We start from the raw sequence: 14,537 nt of genomic DNA, 5'->3' as shown, positions 1-14,537 counted from the left end.
AAGCGAGGCGGCATTAACTTTCTGAACCTTAGCACAACCTGCTGAGACACTGGCTGCAGTGGAGTAAGTACCTTCAAAACCAAGAAAGGGCTCAGGCCCCTCCTGCTCCCTCTTCTGCTGCTGCCGCCTCGGCCTCTTCCTCTGCCTCTGGAGGAACGTTGGCACCTGCCACCCAGCAAACAGAGGATGTGCCACCAACACGACCACCTCCGTCACAAAACATTTCAACAGCTCTCCATCTCACAAACCTTGGAGAGATAGCATAAATTCCCACCTAGCCACCCTCGATCTCTGGCCCTGAATGCCAGCATTTTTAAACTACTGGCCTTTTGAAATGCTGCCATTCAGGCTGGTGGAGACGGATAGCTTCAAACAGCTCATGCCGCTTGCTGTCCCACAGTACGTCGTTCCCAGCCACCACTACTTCTCCAGGAGAGCCGTGCCCTCCCTGCACAACCAAGTATCCGATAAAATCAAGTGTACACTGCGCAACGCCATCTGTGGCAAGGTCCACCTAACCACAGATATACGTGGACCAGTAAGCATGGCCAGGGACGCTATATCTTTCTAACTGCACACTGGGTAAATGTAGTGGCGGCTGGACCCCAGGCAGAGAGCTGTTTGGCACACATCCTTCCGCCGCCAAGGATCGTAGGGCATCATTCTTTGCCTCATGTTGCCTCCTCTTCCTACTTGGCTTCCTCCTCCTCTTCTACCACCTCCTCATCTGGTCAGCGACAGACCTTTACCACCAACTTCAGCACAGCCAGGGGTAAACGTCAGCAGGCCATTCTGAAACTGATGTGTTTGGGGGACAGGCCCCACACCGCGCAGGAGTTGTGGCGGGGTATAGAACAACAGACCGACGAGTGGTTGCTGACAGTGGGCCTTAAGCCCGGCCTGGTGGTGTGTGATAATGGGCGAAATCTCGTTGCAGCTTTGGGACTAGCCGGTTTGACGCACATCCCTTGCCTGGCGCATGTGCTGAATTTGGTGGTGCAGAAATGTATTCACAACTACCCCAACATGTCTGAGCTGCTGCATAAAGTGCAGGATGTCTGTGTGCGCTTCCGGCATTCTCATCCTGCCGCCACTCGGCTGTCTGCTCTACAGCGTAACTTTGGCCTTCCCGCTCACCGCCTCATATGCGACGTGCCCACCAGGTGGAACTCCACCTTGCACATGCTGGAGAGACTGTGCGAGCAGCAGCAGGCCATAGTGGAGTTTCAGCTGCAGCACGCACAGGTGAGTCACACTGCGGAAAAGCACCACTTCACCACCAATGACTGGGCCTCCATGCGAGACCTGTGTGCCCTGTTGTGCTGTTTCGAGTACTCCACCAACATGGCTAGTGGCGATGACTCCGTTATCAGCGTCACAATACCACTTCCGTGTCTCCTTGAGAAAACACTTAGGGCGATGATGGAAGAGGATGTGGCCCAGGACGAGGAGGAGGAAGAGGGTTCATCTCTAACACTTTCAGGCCAGTCTTTTAGAAGTGGCTCAGAAAGAGAATTTTTGCAACAGCAGAGGCCAGGTAAAAACTTGGCCAGCCAGGGCCCACTACTGGAGGACGAGGAGGATGAGGAGGATAGGGATGAAGCATGTTCACAGCGGGGTGGTATCCAACGCAGCTCGGGCCCATCACTGGTGCGTGGCTGGGGGGATATGGAGGATGCAGACGATACGCCTCCCACAGAGGACAGCTTGTCCTTACCTCTGGGCAGCCTAGCACACATGAGCAACTACACACTGCAGTGCATGCGCAACGACAGCAGAGTTGCCCACATTTTAACGTGTGCTGACTACTGGGTGGCCACCCTGCTGGATCCCCGCTACAAAAACAATGTGCCATCCTTAATTCCCTCACTGGAGCGTGATCGGAAGATGCTTGACTACAGGTAGACGCGCTCCTGAGAGCATTCCCGACTGATGCTGGGGGACAAGTGGAAGCACAAGGAGAAGGCAGGGGAGGAGGAAGAGGTCGCCAACGCAGCTGTGTCAGCGCCAGCACCTCAGAAGGCAGGGTTAGCATGGCCGACATGTGGAAAAGCTTTGTCACCTCGCGGCAACAACCGGCACCAAATGCTGATATGGAGCGTGTTAGTAGGAGGCAGCATTTGAACAACATGGTGGAACAGTACCTGTGCACGCGACTAATACGTACTGACTGATGGTTTTGCCCCATTCAACTTCTGGGTCTCCAAATTGTCCACATGGCCAGAGCTTGCCCTGTATGCCTTGGAGGTGCTGGCCTGCCCTGCAGCCAGTGTATTATCTGAACGTGTATTCAGCACGGCAGGGGGCGTCATTACAGACAAACGCAGCCGCCTGTCCACAGCCAACGTGGACAAGCTCACATTCATTAAAATGAACCAGGCCTGGATCCCACAAGACTTGTCTGTACCTTGTGCAGAATAGACATTTATACCACCATCAAACATACATTCTTGTACTCAAGTCAAGTGCAATGATTCTTGGTTTTATTTTTTTTATTTTTATTTTTTTCCCAATATTTTGGGGGCTACCTACCCCAATAAAAATAATAATAATACATTGTTGGCTACCTCCTCCATTGCTGCCTCCACCTACAACATCACATTCACCGCCTCCTCAACCTCCGACTCCATATCCACCTCCTTCTCTGAGTTGCAGGTTAATAATTTGTAATTTTTAGTTATTTTATTTCATTTTAAGTTATTTCCCTATCCACATTTGTTTGCAGAGCAGTTATCATGCTCTTAAGCACATTTTACTGCCTTTTACATCCCTCTAGCCTTTTCAAGGACTATTTTAGAACCTTTTAAATGCAAAGTGCCAATTTTAGTGCCCTAAATTGAAAAAAATCGTATTTTCAATTGTCGGGTGACTTTTTGGCATATACAAACACCTGCTATGCCTGGGTGACAGGGGCCTAAATCTCTCAAAATCCTCTGTTCTATTGCTGGGTGACATGAACCCCCTTTTGCCGTGAATGAACCCCTGCTCTGCATTGCTGATAGGGAAGTAAATTTATTGAAAAAATCTGTTACTGATCGGAAGATGCTCAACTACAAGCGCACGCTGCTGATGGCATTTCCACCTGACAGCGGGGGCACAGTGGAAGCACAAGGCAAAGTCAGAGGAGGCGGAAGAGGTCGCCAACGCAGCTGGGGCACCACCAGCACCTGAGAAGGCAGGGTTAGCATGGCCAAAATGTGGAAAAGCTTTGTCAGCCTTGGAGGTGCTGACCTGCCCTGCAGCCAGTGTATAGCGTGAACGTGTGTTTAGCACGGCAGAGAGCATTATCACAGGCTGCAGCCAACGTGGACAAGCTTACGTTTATTAAAATGAACCAGGCATGGATCCCACAAGACTTGTCCGTACCTTGTTCAGAATAGACATTTATACCAGCCTCAACCATCCATTCTTGTACTCAAGTTCACTTATTCTTTGTTTTATTTTGTTATATGTCTCAATATTTTGGGGGATACCCCAATTTAAAAATAAAAAATAACACGAATCAGTGTTGGCTACCTATTCCTCCTTCACCGCTACGTCAACCTACACTGCCACATACACCCATTCACCACCTCCTCAACCTTCTACTCCTAGATCCAGATTGTTATTTTAAATTTTTCAGTATTTTATGTTATTTTAAGTCATTTCCCTATACACATTTGTTCGCAGAACAGTTGTCATGCTCTTAAGCACATTTTGTTGCCTTTTGCAACCCTCTGGCCCTTTCCAGGACTATTTTAGTGCCCAAAAGTTCGGGTCCCTATTGACTTCAATGAGGTTCGGGTTCGGAGTCAAGTTCGGGTCAAGTTCGGGTCCCGAACCCAAACTTTTTTTCAAGTTCGACCGAACCTGCTGAACCCGAACATCCAGGTGTCTGCTCAACTCTACTAGTGCCATTTGTGTGCTGCATATAATGTCCCTCTTCCTTCTTTTCGAAAGTTGGGAGGCATGAATTAACCTATCAGTGTACTTCTGAAGTGTGGGAGGAAATGGAGACCCAGAAGAGGCCCAATCATACTTAGGGAGAACATACAACCTGTATGCAGGTGATAGCCAAGGTTATATGTAGACTGAGGGACACAGGGCAAGAGTGCTAACCACTGAGCCACTCTGCTGCCCTGACAGAGATGACACTGTTACCCATTGATCCTCATCATTCAAAGTAAAGTAAACTGCTCCTGAAGAGACTTTTATAGTTGACTGGGGTCAGCGGTGGTATCAGACACATGTTATATACATGATAATGATCTACTGAAGGACAATGGCTAACCCTTTGTGTTCTGTAGTAGTGAAATGTCTGCCAGTGAATGGCCTTGCACTGGCTTTATCCCATATATGAGAATGAATGGGAATTAATGCTACATTTTATACAGTTAATGTGAAGGAATACTTATGTTTCATCATACTAATAGCACCAGGTCCACACAACGGGATGGTGGAGTGATTGTAACTAGAGATGACAGAACCACTCAATGGTTTGGCTTGGCTCAGGTTGGGCAGATTTTCAAAACATTTTGGTTTGGACCCAAATCGACTTGGACTGATCCAAAGTGGCTCCAGTTGCCCTTAAAATTGATATATAACACCATCTCCTAGGAATTTTAGGAAAATTGCTATCTCTTTTCATATTTTTTTTCACAAACTTTTTCTTTTTTCCTCCCTCCCCCCAAGCTCTGGAACACAATGACAGCAATAGTAAATGATGTCTGAGTGACAATGACATACATAGCTATTAGAGATGAGTGAATGGAAGTTGACGAAGTGGAATTCTGCCATTTTCCCGTGTACTTAGTGCAGGGAGAGACGTCAGCAGGCGCTAGGGACAGTGCTAGGAAAGACTTCATTGTGCTGGAAAAACGATTTACAAGTTCAGCGAAAGATTATTCAAGATGTAGGGAAAGGATAGGGAGGAATCATTCCACAGCAATTGTTATCGGGGTACAAGTGCTGTGTGATGCAGCCATTAACAGGGGTTATTACAAGGAAATATTTCCACGTCTTATAAGCCCTTGTGCAGTTATATGTTCTGTTTGACCTTGTTTACATCACCATTTATTTTACCCTTTTAGTGATCTGTCAGAAGGATGGAAAAATGAAAAACACAAGTGATCCTGTCCTTGGAGCATCCATAAGACCTTTATCACACGGTCCCTATTTGGTATGAGGATATACTCATTATTTGGAAGCCAAAAGCAGGAGTGGGTACAAAACACAAAAGACAAGCAAATATTCCAATAATGTGTCAACCCAGTGTTGTATCTTCTCCAGTGTTTTTGGCCATACAATACTGATGGATTACTGACCAAATGCTGACTGTGTGAAGGCGGATGCTCCAAAGACAGGATCCATTTTTGGGGGTTCGTCCTGTGATGGATCAAAATAAGCAAAAAAATAAACAGTGTTGTCAACACAAACTTACTGCTGACACCCTCTCCACTATGTCAGGGGGATGCTACTTGTATCCGCGTGTAACAGTGATTCTAAGAATGATGGCTGCCAACTGCCTGTCATTCAGATGCAAAGTAACTGTTTCACTGCCACAGCAGACTCCCTATGCATGTTTATGCAATGCACAGTGTTCTACACCACTACAGGGAGTGCAGAATTATTAGGCAAGTTGTATTTTTGAGGATTAATTTTATTATTGAACAACAACCATGTTCTCAATGAACCCAAAAAACTCATTAATATCAAAGCTGAATATTTTTGGAAGTAGTTTTTAGTTTGTTTTTAGTTTTAGCTATTTTAGGGGGATATCTGTGTGTGCAGGTGACTATTACTATACATAATTATTAGGCAACTTAACAAAAAACAAATATATACCCATTTCAATTATTTATTTTTACCAGTGAAACCAATATAACATCTCAACATTCACAAATATACATTTCTGACATTCAAAAACAAAACAAAAACAAATCAGTGACCAATATAGCCACCTTTCTTTGCAAGGACACTCAAAAGCCTGCCATCCATGGATTCTGTCAGTGTTTTGATCTGTTCACCATCAACATTGCGTGCAGCAGCAACCACAGCCTCCCAGACACTGTTCAGAGAGGTGTACTGTTTTCCCTCCTTGTAAATCTCACATTTGATGATGGACCACAGGTTCTCAATGGGGTTCAGATCAGGTGAACAAGGAGGCCATGTCATTAGATTTTCTTCTTTTATACCCTTTCTTGCCAGCCACGTTGTGGAGTACTTGGACGCGTGTGATGGAGCATTGTCCTGCATGAAAATCATGTTTTTCTTACCTTGCAGACTTCTTCCTGTACCACTGCTTGAAGAAGGTGTCTTCCAGAAACTGGTAGTAGGACTGGGAGTTGAGCTTGACTCCATCCTCAACCCAAAAAGGCTCCACAAGCTCATCTTTGATGATACCAGCCCAAACCAGTACTCCACCTCCACCTTGTTGGCGTCTGAGTCGGACTGGAGCTCTCTGCCCTTTACCAATCCAGCCATCTGGCCCATCAAGACTCACTCTCATTTCATCAGTCCATAAAACCTTAGAAAAATCAGTCTTGAGGTATTTCTTGGCCCAGTCTTGACGTTTCAGCTTGTGTGTCTTGTTCAGTGGTGGTCGTCTTTCAGCCTTTCTTACCTTGGCCATGTCTCTGAGTATTGCACACCTTGTGCTTTTGGGCACTCCAGTGATGTTGCAGCTCTGAAATATGGCCAAACTGGTGGCAAGTGGCATCTTGGCAGCTGCACGCTTGACTTTTCTCAGTTCATGGGCAGTTATTTTGCGCCTTGGTTTTTCCACACGCTTCTTGCGACCCTGTTGACTATTTTCAATGAAACGCTTGATTGTTCGATGATCACGCTTCAGAAGCTTTGCAATTTTAAGAGTGCTGCATCCCTCTGCAAGATATCTCACTATTTTTTACTTTTTTGAGCCTGTCAAGTCCTTCTTTTGACCCATTTTGCCAAAGGAAAGGAAGTTGCCTAATAATTATGCACACCTGATATAGGGTGTTGATGTCATTAGACCAAACCCCTTCTCATTACCGAGATGCACATCACCTAATATGCTTAATTGGTAGTAGGCTTTCGAGCCTATACAGCTTGGAGTAAGACAACATGCATAAAGAGGATGATGTGGTCAAAATACTCATTTGCCTAATAATTCTGCACGTAGTGTATACAGGTTCTCTGCAGCCAGGAAATAGCTGTTTTTTAACACCATTTGTCACGAAAAAAAATTCTGATTGAATCAAATATTTTTGGGAATTTTGGTGAACCGTCCAAATCGAATTTTTGAAAATGTCTACTATGGAACTTCACAAGACTTCCAACTGCCACAGTAACTCATGTGAACAATCAGCTCCCGAGTGGGTGCCAAGTTTAAAGTGCCAACCTCTGCTGTTCATGTCCTGCAGATGTTGTCACTGGGTTACTAATAGATCTCGATACTAGATCACATCTATCACTGCCGCACTATGTAGGACTGATGTGTCATGTTTTATATTTAGGAAAAAGGGGGGTCAGTCAGTGCATCCCAATGCGTAGGTGCACGTCGCTATGGCTAAAAACACATATAGAACAACACATGGTGCAACAGCACTCTACAAACCAAATATAGTACAAAGGTATATTATATTGCAAATGCTATGCTAATAAATTAGAGATGCTTGGCAAATACATTTTGTACAAAATTATTTGAGCCTGTCTGCCGCACGTCAAGGCGATCTCTATAAGACGTGTCCTAACACTAAACTCACCTGTTATGTGCCATGACAGCGACCATGAAATTCAGGAAGTGTAGGTCCCACATGCATGCTGGGCCCCTTTTGGTTTATATCTCTATGGTACCAAAATGGCCTCCATTGAATCCATGGACTACAGATACCAGCCTCCTATGTACTCATGCTAATTAAAATCAGCCTGTTTTGCCTCATAGGCAATTAGTTGCTGTTACACTATGTGTTGTTCTATATGTTTTATATTAGGAACACGTTCACTCAACATGGAGCAGAAAAAGAAAAACAAAAGCGCGCTGGCTCTTCTATCTATAAAATTATTTATTAAAAACAGACATAAAATACTATAGATAAAAGGCTAGCTACGCGTTTCAGTGGCGGGCCGCCACCTTCGCGTTTTATAATGACACCGAGATGGGGAAGGGACAAGTGTTCATTGGGTTCATATTCATCACGTGTAATATGTAAAGAATGATTTCTTATCATCAGGTCACAGAGAATACAGACTAGTTGATGGTCCCAGTCATTGCTCAGGACATTTAGAAGCCCTCCATGGTAATACTTGGGGATCGGTTTGTGAGATTGACCAGGACCTTAAATCGGCCAATGTACTTTGTAAAGAACTTGGATGTGGAGAAGCAGTACCATCATTAGTCACCTATACAAGAAGACCTGGACCAATATGGACAGAACAAATCCATAATGTTGGTAATGAGTCCAGACTGTATGACTGTTTAAGAGAACCTGGGGTAGAAGGAAACTGCACCAAACCAAGTCCTCCCTCTATCGACTGCAAAGGTTAGTAATACATGTCATGTTATGGTGGGATGGTAATCATGTTTAATATATTTTTTTTGTTTTTTGTTTTTTCCCCCCCTTCTCCCGAGAGGGAGTAAGTAGGCAATGGATAAAGGGAGGTTGGGTGGGGAATTGATACAATCTCATGTAATTAAAGATTGTTGAAGATTTTTTGTAAGATGTTTGTAAAAAATACAATAAAGATTTATACTAAAATATATATATATGCATTGTTTAAAGGAAATATAGAGTCAGAAGATAATGCTTTGAATAAAAACTTAATTAAAGTGTTATCTTTCAAAATTCTTCAGTCTTCAGTTGACCAGTAGAGCGAGCTGCCAATTGACGACCAATTATTGTAGCTGTCATAGAGCACACACCCTGATACACTGTTTGTACAGACTCCATATCTGCCATATGTAAGCACAACTTTTGCTCACTAGACAGTTAATCTTGGGGACCACTGTCACAGCATTTCTCAAGGAAAGTTATTACAATTAATATTCCCAACATTTAAAAATTGGAGGATGAAGAAGGGGATTGTTTGTCTCTTGGGACTTAGAAATTTCTTTCTTTCTTTGTATTCCGTCGTTCCAAGACTTTTCCTCTTTGATTCATATATAACCCCCTTATTCTGTGTATTACATAAACACCCTGCAGTCCTTCATACACCCCAGGAGTAACATACAACCCTCACAAATACTTACAGATGTAGCCAAGCTAAAATTGACTCTGATAATTTGTCACAGTGTTATCTTGTGACAAAAGCCATTGAAATACATTGAAAACTTAGTTAACTTTTTCTTGCCATTCTTTACTTAACGCATTAACCATCAAGTTTAGCTCGGCTGCATCTGCATATATAAAAATACTTTACTGATACGCTAGAGGTGACAAAGCAATAGACATTACATGAAGATACAAATACTAGACATTACGTAGAGACCACCACCACACACAGCTGCTTCATGTCCTGCTCTCCCTGGATACTAAGCAAATGTGGCCAGTAACACGTATGTACATACAGTATATCCAGATCCCAACATATACTGTCTACTGGATCTACATTTCTAACCAACTCACATGCAGTACCTGACCATTAGTACATGTACATATCGAGACGCATGCATAAACAACATATGTATCTGCACATCCATAAACATGTACAGGCCACAGGATCCACAGTCCCCTGATTACATGGAACTACAGACTACAAATATCTATATGTACACATATAAAGTCTACAAGGATATTATATTTATATATATATACCACTGTTCGTCCAGGGGTTGCAGGAAAAAAGAGCCAGAGCCCCCGAATTTCCAAGGGACACAATGAACAAATGGCTTCTGAGCATACTGATAATTTAATGGGTGAATATCAGTATATACTTTATCCAATTATTAGCCATATTTGTGTGGTCATCGGAATGGTGGGAATCATATTTTCCTGTAACAGAGGAGATTTAGAAAGCATCGCATCCCAGAAATATGGCGCCAAATAGTTACACATCTTTGCGTACGCCCTGCTTTGTGCAAAAATATTTGTCCCTTTCTTTCACACTTAGAACTTTCATATCAAGAGGGCAGAGTGTAGGCTGGAGAGGATATGACCTACGTGAGCCAACACGATGAGCATTACTTATGCCAGTTTTCTGCTGCATTTCCAGCAAGTAGGCTGCAGGGGCGTGCGGGAGTGTAGTGGATGGGTGTAGTAGTAGTTGTCATGGTTTTCTTCCCTCCAAGGCACACTCCAGTTCTGGGGTTCTCTTGCCTAATGATGGTTGGGGTGATTTTGGTTTGCGTAGTTTTGAGATGCAAGGTGGGGTCCTAGTATACCGTTATACCTTGATGCCAACACTCTGCAGTGTAGAAGTAGTGCAGGAAGCAATGATGAGGCATTTTCACCCAGGCAGCCCCCCGACAAGAGCATCGGAATAGTTCATGCTCCGATGCTATCCTTTGCCCTGCGGTAAATCGCACAGGACGAAGGCATTTTTAAAGTTCAAGTGACAAACCGGGCTCTCCATGGGGCTGCCAGGAAGCCCGGTGACATCAACAGCACCGATGGGTGAGCTTTAGCCCGCCAATCAGAGGCGGTGATATCACCAAACACACTATGTGTTATGATACATAAAAGAGCCCGTGCCCTGTGCGATCTAGCGCAGGGCAAGGGAGCACATCGGAGCATGATATGCTCTGATGCTCGCCTCAGAGGTGCTGCCTGGGTAAAAATAAGCCCCTTTAATTCTATTGAATCAACTGAATTCACATTTTACGCTACATGTCACTTAGTCTGTAATTCATTTTACTATTTTTAAGTCTGTATAAAACCATGATTTGCCGGCGGGAGAATGTGCTCTAATCATGATCTGCGGCTGGCAAATAACTAGACAACATGGGGACGAGCGATGGCTTAACGATCGCTCCTCTGGCTGCTGTGGAGGAGATCACTGCATGTAATAGCAGCCAGCGAGCAGGCAATTGGTGGGAGGGAACGCTTCCTTCCTGAAAATCCCCTGCAGAAATGTCCTGTGTAATAAAGCCTTAAGACGCTGCAGTGTTCATGAATACATTACAGAGATTAATGATGAGCAAGTTTCTTGAAATTCAATTGTGATACAATTCAGCCTTTTCCCTGAAAATCTGTGAATGGCATTGTGGGGTCTTCCATGACTGTATGTAACTCATAATAAGCTCTTTAAAGCCAAGCAAGCGTTAGTAATGTCAAAGTAAGGGTCCATTCACACGTCTGTTGTTTCTTTCCTGATCTGTTCCGTTTTTTGCGGAACAGATCTGGACCAGATCTGGACCCATTCATTTTCAATGGGTCCTGAAAAAAAATCTGACATTGTGCTGTCCGATTTTTTTCAGGACCCATTGAAAATGAATGGGTCCAGATCTGTTCCGCAAAAAACGGAACAGATCAGGAAAGAAACAACGGACGTGTGAATGGACCCTAACAGTGACAGACCAAAAGTTTGGACACACCTTCTCATTCAACGAGTTTTCTTTATTTTCATGACTATGAAAATTGTAGATTCACACTGAAGGCATCAAAACTATGAATTAACACATGTGGAATTATATACATAACAAAAAAGTGTGAAACAACTGAAAATATGTCATATTCTAGGTTCTTCAAAGTAACCACCTTTTGCTTTGATTACTGCTTTGCACACTCTTGGCATTCTCTTGATGAGCTTCAAGAGGTAGTCACCTGAAATGGTCTTCCAACAGTCTTGAAGGAGTTCCCAGAGATGCTTTGCACTTGTTGTCCCTTTTGCCTTCATTCTGCGGTCCAGCTCACCCCAAACCATCTCGATTGGGTTCAGGTCCGGTGACAGTGGAGGCCAGGTCACCTGGCGCAGCACCCCATCACTCTCCTTCATGGTCAAAAAGCCCTTACACAGCCTGGAGGTGTGTTTGGGGTCATTGTCCTGTTGAAAAATAAATGATGGTCCATCTAAACGCAAACCGGATGGAATAGCATGCCGCTGCAAGATGCTGTGGTAGCCATGCTGGTTCAGTATGCCTTCAATTTTGAATAAATCCCCAACAGTGTCACCAGCAAAGCACCCCTACACCATCACACCTCCTCCTCCATGCTTCACGGTGGGAACCAGGCATGTAGAGTCCATCCATTCACCTTTTCTGCGTCGCACAAAGACACGGTGGTTGGAGCCAAAGATCTCAAATTTGGACTCATCAGACCAAAGCACAGATTTCCACTGGTCTAATGTCCATTCCTTGTGTTCTTTAGCCCAAACAAGTCTCTTCTGCTTGTTGCCTATCCTTAGCAGTGGTTTCCTAGCAGATATTCTACCATGAAGGCCTGATTCACACAGTCTCCTCTTAACAGTTGTTCAAGAGATGTGTCTGCTGCTAGAACTCTGTGTGGCATTGACCTGGTCTCTAATCTGAGCTGCTGTTAACCTGCGATTTCTGAGGCTGGTGACTCGGATGAACTTTTGGTCTTCCTTTCCTGGGGCGGTCCGCATGTGAGCCAGTTTCTTTGTAGCGCTTGATGGTTTTTGTGACTGCACTTGGGGACACTTTCAAAGTTTTCCCAATTTTTCGGACTGACTGACCTTAATTTCTTAAAGTAATGATGGCCACTCGTTTTTCTTTACTTAGCTGCTTTTTTCTTGCCATAATACAAATTTTAACAGTCTATTCAGTGGGACTATCAGCTGTGTATCCACCTGACTTCTCCACAACGCAACTGATGGTCCCAACCCCATTTATAAGGCAAGAAATCCCACTTATTAAACCTGACAGGGCACACCTGTGAAGTGAAAACCATTTCAGGTGACTACCTCTTGAAGCTCATCAAGAGAATGCCAAGAGTGTGCAAAGCAGTAATCAAAGCAAAAGGTGGCTACTTTGAAGAACCTAGAATATGACATATTTTCAGTTGTTTCACACTTTTTTGTTATGTATATAATTCCACATGTTAATTCATAGTTTTGATGCCTTCAGTGTGAATCTACAATTTTCATAGTCATGAAAATAAAGAAAACTCTTTGAATGAGAAGGTGTGTCCAAACTTTTGGTCTGTACTGTATATGGCTATGGGTAAAAACTATCGACTGGGATCATATTGTCCTTCTTCATCTTTCATTTCTCCTGATTCAGATTTGACCCAAATTTCTTTTTTCTTAATTTGAATTGTTTAGAATCAATTTTCCCATCTCTAACAGACACATTTATCACACTTTGAAGACTTTTTCACATCACGTCTTCATTCTTTTGATGGTTTTAGGCTTATTTACCAGCTATAGACTTGTGGACAGTGGTGACAACTGTTCTGGGAGAGTGGAGGTGATATATGAAGGACAATGGATGGTGGTGTGCAGCTCTCACTGGAGTCTACGAGAGGCCAATGTTCTCTGCAGGCAAATAAATGTGGAACTGCTGTCTCTATTCCAGGTGGAGGATATTTTGGGGAATATAATGTTACTACCACATATAGATTTCATTGTACAGGTACAGAATACCACCTGGAGGACTGTGATATAACTGCACTTGGAAATAGTAAATGTCCATCCTGGGATACTGCTGGAGTTACATGCACAGGTAAGAGTCACTGAATATCGACCTTTAACCGTGTAACCATACCCTTACTAGGATTTAAAAAGAATACAAAGGTCCAGAAGTACACAAGAGGTACATTACAGTCTGCTTTTGAATTGTTTCATTTCAGTCTCTACATGGTTTTAAGAGTCGTTAATATCCTTAAAATATCAGCCTTCACAAAAACATTTTTTACTGCTCCAATGCATGTAAAATAAAAATGAGCAACTTTTTGTATATATTCTTGATAATAAATTTTCTTTTTTTATTTAATTTTTATTGTTTTTTGTAAACCATTACAATATGTATCATTTCAATGTATCATATCTTTCAGATATATCATTTCATTGTATCATAGCTAAAAGCAAAAAACAAGCAACAAACATAGCAAAAACAAAATTGAAACAAAATAAAACAGAAGGCAGCTAGGAGTTCAGATTGAGCTCAGGTTTGAGTCGTATCCTACAACAGACATTGTGAGAAATATCTATCATTTGTACCTAAATGTTCAGAAGAGATCAGGTTTATATTGTTTTTCTCCCGGAGGAGATTTCTACACCTAACTTGGAGGTATTTGTAAAATTCAGTTCAATAAAGCATAGGTATCAGACAGGTACCTGAAAGAGCAAAAACATTTCCAATCATATAGCTGAGACAGAGAATGAATACCTCTAGCCATCCATGTCAACATATCTAGGTTTGGAATGCAAGCAGATACATACTGTATTGGGACAGAGGACTAGGAATATTTAGGCACATGTGGTGATTCTCTATGGAATTCAATCCAATAGTTGGCTGAATAAGGGTGTGATGACAGTACCCAGGTATCCTATTCTGTCAGTCTTCCAGTCTAGAAGATATTTAGTACAAAACAAGTGTAAGGACTTAAAGGCATAGCTTGAGATTTAGTAGTGTTTAGTTTATATAGGTAGATTTGTTGATAAATGTACAAGTCACTTAGGTC

General features: G+C 43.2%; 1 protein-coding gene across 1 annotated transcript in view; it reads left to right on the top strand.

Annotated features, from left to right (window-relative positions):
• Positions 1-14,537, top strand: part of LOC122921344 (antigen WC1.1-like) — a 108,500-nt gene that overhangs the window by 44,060 nt on the left and 49,903 nt on the right. Inside the window, exons 5-6 of the mRNA XM_044271321.1 lie at positions 8,190-8,498; positions 13,430-13,576. Of these exons, the coding sequence (XP_044127256.1) occupies positions 8,190-8,498; positions 13,430-13,576 (456 nt within the window). The remainder of the gene's footprint in view (positions 1-8,189; positions 8,499-13,429; positions 13,577-14,537) is intronic.

Source organism: Bufo gargarizans, chromosome 11 (genome assembly GCF_014858855.1).
Source record: "Bufo gargarizans isolate SCDJY-AF-19 chromosome 11, ASM1485885v1, whole genome shotgun sequence".
In the NCBI taxonomy this organism is placed as follows: Eukaryota; Metazoa; Chordata; class Amphibia; order Anura; family Bufonidae; genus Bufo; species Bufo gargarizans.
Note: the sequence above shows the minus strand (reverse complement) of the source record. Positions and strands in the feature narration are given on the sequence as shown.